The sequence below is a fragment of the Daucus carota genome, chromosome 1, assembly GCF_001625215.2.
Source record: "Daucus carota subsp. sativus chromosome 1, DH1 v3.0, whole genome shotgun sequence".
Classification (NCBI taxonomy): domain Eukaryota; kingdom Viridiplantae; phylum Streptophyta; class Magnoliopsida; order Apiales; family Apiaceae; genus Daucus; species Daucus carota.
The window spans coordinates 27,401,929-27,409,067 of record NC_030381.2 but is presented as its reverse complement, the minus strand read 5'-3'; the positions used below and the strand labels follow the sequence as shown (position 1 = coordinate 27,409,067).

The window sequence follows — 7,139 nt, the reverse complement described above, 5'->3', positions numbered from 1 at the left end:
CAAAATAACGACATGTAATATGATGGGTCAAGATTTTAAAATATATATATATATATATATATATATATATATATATAAATGGTCATTCTCTTACTATATCATATAATTAAATTACCCATATTTTATCTATTAATTAGTTTCTTTTGAAACGTTTATAGTTATAGATATTAAGATATATATAGTTACAGAAATTGATATATATATATATATATATATATATATATATATATATATATATAGGGAAGTGCTCAAATACAAACTAAGTTAGTGTACAAACTACAAACTCAATTACAAACTCAACATAAGCCCTTGGATGAATCTAATCCAATGGCCCCGCAGGGGCAACCACACACCAGTTAATATACACCCTGTCACACATTATTTGCAGAATCCCCTCCGTTTTTAATTTGAATTTTCCCGTTAATCGGTGAATTGTTTTTGAAATCCGACTTCACTGTATTTTTGTTCATCTCGCAACGATCAATTTCCATACCATATGTGCTATATTTCGATTTGATTTAGACACTTTTTAATTTTAGTTTGTAGTTTGTACGCTAAGATGGTTTTTAAGTCTCATCTCCGACTTAAAAACGTAAGTCATAATTCTGGATGAATATTAATCATCTAACGGTCAAAGAATAGTGTATTATTTAAGAGATCCCTATGTCATGGATAAGGAATGTGGAGAAGGCTTATAAACATACCGATTGAAGCTTCCGGATGGTCAAAGGAGGTCGGCAACAAATAGGCAGGTAAAAAATGTCGATAGAATTAGGTCAGCTAGTACTATAGTCTATTAATAGTATATATGGTAACATGTACCAATTAAGTTGAAGCAGCAACTTGTAGAGTTACTCGAACGAACGGCATACAAAATGCTGTTAACTTATAGAGAGAAAAGGGTGCAGCCTAAACAAGACAGAAGCTGTAGCTACTTGTCAAAATTAGTGAAAGGAGCTGTTATTTATTGTACTAATTAACAACCAGTATACTAATTACGGTCTTTCTAATGTGTGCCCAAGGGCACACAATAAGCACCAACTTTCATGAAAATGGCTTGTTTTGATTGGTGGAATTGATGTGAATGCAGGGGGGCCATTTACATTTATTATCCATCCACCAATCAAAAGCTAGAATTTTCATGGGAGTTAATGACTATTGTGTGCCCTTGGGCACACCATAGAAAATTCGTACTAATTATAAGCTACATTGTGTTTATTTGAGGTCATCATGTTTTCAGCATAAACAAGTATTCTCTGTCTCATTTTATATGAACTACTTTCTCTTTCTAAATATTCTATAAAAAATGACCAAATGACCGTTCGACATCTGTTTAAGATTATTATAACCACGCATTCATAAACTAACCTCATTTAATACCCACTACATCTTTATACCATTAAAATTAAGTCAAATCTTTATTTTTTTGAAATCATGCTAATCAAAATGGGTAATACAATTTGGAATTGTAGGAGTGATCATATATGCACATACATTTTGTGATTGGTCCAGGTACGGTTGTTGACACAACAATTTACCCGTGGATTTATTTCGACGAAAGGCAACATTTTAGAATGAGTAATATATAAAACCGTCGGTAGCTACTGTAATTCCCTGAATTTACAGAATTTAGAAACAGACTAAATGCCTTCCGGTTGCAAAAAAACCGGATAATATATGGTTGTATCAATCGCTTGTTAAGGACCGGATCCTGTATAAATTTACTAATACACAGATTGCAGTACGGAGACATCTGCCTCCAACAGGATTTCAGTACATACAGACAACTTTATTTTATAGTAAATTAACCAACAAAAGCAACACCGTATATAATTCTTATTTAATTAGTACATATATAATAGTGGGACTATAAATTTTTGTGAAAAAAAACAAGCTAGTACCAAAGCTTATTCAGATTCTAACCATATCCAGACTGCTTACTCCCTTTGTGGTGCTAGTTTGGTCAGCAATGAAATAATCTCCATATTTCATTCCCCGATAAGCTGGTGGATTATTATCGTCTACAAACTCTGGTGCCGGAATCACAAGCTTATTCACCTCTGGCCCATACACAGTGACCGCTGATATTCTTGTAGTCCTACTATTCACCATTGCCCTGTGCACAGCACTCTTGTACTTTCCATTTGTCATTATCTCCATATGATCTCCTAGGTTAACCATCAGGTGGTTCGGACGAACATCGACGTCATACCACCTCCCATTTCGCTGTATCTGAAGGCCACCAACTCCATTTGCAGCAAGCATAATCAAGAGGCCAAAATCCGTGTGGGGAGATAAGCCTACAGCAAGTTCAGGCTGTGGACATGGAGGGTATATGTTCGCCGCAAAGAAGTCCATCCCCCTATCCATATCTGCCATGTTGTAGAAATAGGATTCTTCAACTTCTAAGCTCTTTGAAACTCCTCTCAGCAAGTTCTTCATCACTTCCCTTTGTTTGGTACTAACTTCCAGCAACGTGTCACTGCATGTGCATCACATAAGTACCGAGATCCATATTACTCCCTCTGTCCAGCCCCTTTTACATGTCTATTTTCAAAAAAAATTGTCCCTATTTACATGTCCATTTACACTTTCAAAACAAATTTAATGATAGTTTTTCAAATCTATGATCATAATCCCTATTTACAAAGCTTGACTTATTTAAAACTTAGTTGAAATCACGTTTTTAAGACATTAATCAGGGGTATTCCACCATTTTCAAGACATTGATCAGAGGTATTCAAGGAAAAAGTTTATAGAATCAATTATATGCGTGTTTTTTACAAAATTGACATGTAAAAGAGGACGGAGGGAGTACTATCGAATGTGAAAATGTCTATCATAAAAGTAAAGATATGGAAGAATGAACAAACCTGAAACCTGCAGGCTTATGAGGAGAGTTGAAATCAGGATGGAGAAAGAGTTTTAAGTAATCCCTCCAGAACCGTACTTGAGTTGAGGATAAATTGTTGCTGCTACCAAACTTAATCCGGTCCATGACATCCTTCTTCATTCTAAACTCCTGTTTCTCATCATCTGACATTGAATTAAACTCTTCACATTTCTCAAACATAGCTTCATATAGTTTCTCTGATATGCCATGATTTTTCACCTGTCAATTAATCCAACATCATTATAACCGTAGAATAGTAAAGAAAAACGGCTATTTTTGACAAGATATTTTCAACAGGACTAGGACTTTGTAGTTTTTTAGGGCACAATATATATGATGATGCTAAAATAATTACTGGTGCATGCAAAACATTCATACCATGAAAAAACCCCAATCTCTACACGCATTTCCGAGTTCCCTGACAATTTTTGTTTGCTGATCAAGGTCGGTGGATATGAGGAGTGAGTAATCGATAACCGGGATTCCGTCACCAGGTAATGCAGTGGAGTCACTAGATGTGACAACCCGGGTCAAATCCCGAGTCTTTTTCGAAAATCGGGTCAAGTCCCGAATTCCGAATCCGAAAATAAGCCCAAATAACTGGCCCAATTGCAACAACTTGGGTAATCCACAAACCCACCACAGGCCCCCAAAAGATCATGATTTGTTGGTGCAATTGGTAGTAGTACTTATGCTTATAAACTGAACTAAAGTCCACACACTTCTCGATGTGGGACTGGGGTGTTACAAACTCCCCCACTTAAATTCCTGACGTCCTCGTCAGGCCGAAACGGATAGCCCATAGGCCCAGATCGAACCTCTCTAGCCATTGTGGGATAATACCGGCTGGCTTCGTGTCCCCGCCTCCGGATCTCTGTCCATTGCGGGATAATACCACCAGCCTTCGTGTCCCCACCTCCGGCAACTTGACGAATTAAGCTTTCGAGAGCCTGCTCTGAATACCATATGTGACAACCCGGGTCAAATCCCGAGTCTTTTTCGAAAATCGGGTCAAGTCCCGAATTCCGAATCCGAAAATAAGCCCAAATAACTGGCCCAATTGCAACAACTTGGGTAATCCACAAACCCACCACAGGCCCCCAAAAGATCATGATTTGTTGGTGCAATTGGTAGTAGTACTTATGCTTATAAACTGAACTAAAGTCCACACACTTCTCGATGTGGGACTGGGGTGTTACACTAGGGTTTTTGAAATAAGCATAGTGAGAGGGTATGGAAGTGACCTTCTTACCACACGTAACAAGTTTTTGAACTGAAGAAACAATGTTTTGGTCTATACTTTGTAGTGGTGATGCCATGTCGTGCAAATGGGCAAAATGTTAGATATGTCTAGCGAGTAGCGAGAGAGAAAGAGAGAGGGAGAGAGATGGTAGGGAGAATGGTGAAAATAATGGACATATATAGGGAAAGATCCAGGGACGGAGAGCACATGCATATATATAATTTAAAATCATATTATATATAATAATTGTGTTCAACCATCTGCGGCCCTTCACTTTGAATAAACTCCATTTGCTTATGCATACAACATGTACATAGATTTTGTTTAGCCACGGCTGACGGAGAGAAAAAACAATAGTGCTACCTAACATTTTATTGTTGCAGAACTATAAATACTAATATTATTTTTGCATTAACCTCCTATACTATCTTTAATCAGATGGCAGATGTGAACGCACAGAATATATATACTTGCATCAAACCTTCTAATTGAACATAAGAGATGAAATTAATTTTAGAACATTTTATTATGTTTTGTTGGATTTTTATTTATTTTATGATATTTATATTTTAGCATAGAGTTCGTTCTCAATTAGAGAAAATGGACAAAAATAACATTTATCGAAAATAGTTGTGTTATATGTACAAAATTATTTACAAAATTTTGTACAAAATATACTAATAAAAAATTTGACAAAATTTACGCACAAATATTATAGTCACATACGGCTTGAAATGTAGGTTTTATATGCTAGACCGACCAACTTAGATGACCAGTTTTGATTAAACTGGTCGGTTAAACCAACTTGGTCGTGTTTAAGTAACAAAACTAACCAATTTTCCAATCAATTTAATTTTGTCGAAGTCTTGTCAATTTAGCAATACGATATCGTTTTTCATAAACTCGGTCATTAGGTGTTGATCGGTTGTATCCCGTTAAGTTTTTTGTTTCGGTCGGTATTGATTATTTTTTTTAATGCTAACATGACAATTGAACTGAGATATTTTAATTAATGTTATTAATTTATATAAATATCATGCTTATTCCAAAAAAAGAAAACTAAGACATGTCAATTTATGAAATATTTTTACTCAATAATGAATTCTATGTATAAAACATTTTGCTATGAAAAATATACTTGTTCACCTCTGCTCCGCGAATACATTCAATTCAAACTTAAGCCAGTTGAAATTAATTTAAATCAATTATTACATGAAACAATATGCATCTGCACCTTCCAGTGCAAGCCCCAGGACAACCCCTAGATTAATTTATTCAGTTCAACGCTCTCTTCTTTGTTTGAAACTATATTCTACATACAAATAATCCTCATAACAGTTGGCACTACATCGAATATAGAAACTCTGAGTTTAGGCACCTGTCTTTAATAATATGCACCACAACTTGATTGCTGCCCGTCATTTAATAATATTCACCACAAGTTAATAGCAGGAGAAAACAAAAAATTTGGTAATACTTGTTTACATTATAATGTATGTTGTAATGTAGTATCTTATCATCAAAATTAAACAAATAGAATCTGGACCTTACATTTAGAATTAAAATCAAACGGTTAGAATTGAATTTTTTTGATAAATGAGTTAATTTAATAATAAAAAACAATACAGCATTTACACAAAACAGTCGCGTCGAACAACAAAACACACAAACCGTCATTGATTAATCCATTTTTCTTGAATATAAAATTACCTGATTGGAAGATGATATATACACATGTTAATTTACAACTTTCCCTTCCCCGGCCCATAACAAGTTTGATCTACCGATTGAGAATGCAATTCTTTACCAACTTTTAATAGTAAATCAAGCATCATACTCACACAAACAATGAGAAATAACAAAACTCACACGTGGGACAACAAAAAAACAAAACTCCACACACGGAACAAACTAGCAACCTTAGATTTGCAAATGCTTATGTAAATGAAATACTAGCTAAACCAACGCATTCCTCATATTTGAAGAACAGTACCACAAAAACAATATAACTCGATCATTTCCAAACACAAAATTACATTTTTAACACAACACTTTAAAGATTATATTATTTAGCTAATCAAATTATTCAACTCTATTTGTCTCCTTCATATATCGTCTTAATTTTTATTTTCTCATTTTACACAAATGATAGAAAATTTACAAAATTCTTTATTTTAAAGTCATTAAAGATATGTTACAAACATAATATGTTACATATATAATAATAAAATATTGTTATATTAGTCAGTGCATTATATATAATATACAAATAGATATTGGTTTCGTTTTTTATCTGAATTAAAATTCTAAAACTCTAGAGGTTGTATCGCAAGTTTAATTCATATTTTGAAGATATTGGTTTTGTTTTTATGTGTTTTTAGGTTCGCAATAAAGTCATAGAGAATATTTTAGTCTCAAAAATACTATGAAATTAATGATATGATTCATATAAATCGACTCTAATTTATTCACAAAAACTGTTGGATTTTAGGTGTGTATATAGAAACAATAATAGATTAGAATAAAATTTTTGGTCCCGAAATTGTATTGAACAAGACACTCTCTCCATTTGCAAGTGCTTCAATAAATACACCACAATATATAGGCAATTCAAGAGTGTATGACATTCCATATTTAACAAATCAAATAATATTTTTGACTCCAATCAATTAAATGTGCTTGACAAATATTTTTTTAAAAAATACTAAAGTATTTATTCATAAGTGAAAATATATATCATTTTCATTTTCAACTTTTATAAATACAAGAGTGCGGTTTGTTCGATAAATTTCTTCAAATTTCTTATTTCCTAACTCCGACTCTATAAAACTAAACATGAATCCCGAAATTAAATTCTCATTATCAATATCACATTCGATATCTACACAGCAACAACGTGAATTTTCATACACTTCTCTTTAATAACCAATTTACAACAAGATAATATTTAAGTACGTGATTATGATCGTTTTTATAGCCCTTTATATGGCTCATTCAAAAATT

The 7,139-nt window shown here is 33.5% G+C and overlaps 1 protein-coding gene across 1 annotated transcript; it reads right to left on the bottom strand.

Annotated features, from left to right (window-relative positions):
* Positions 1–1,696: 1,696 nt before the first annotated feature.
* Positions 1,697–4,261, bottom strand: LOC108220167 (2-oxoglutarate-dependent dioxygenase 19). The gene is made up of 3 exons (XM_064088225.1): positions 3,272–4,261; positions 2,874–3,112; positions 1,697–2,482 (listed from the first exon to the last, which is right to left on the bottom strand). Exons 1-3 carry the CDS (start codon positions 3,272–3,274, stop codon positions 1,912–1,914), a joined length of 813 nt encoding a protein of 270 aa, XP_063944295.1. The 5' UTR covers positions 3,275–4,261; the 3' UTR covers positions 1,697–1,911.
* Between the last annotated feature and the right edge of the window lie 2,878 nt (positions 4,262–7,139).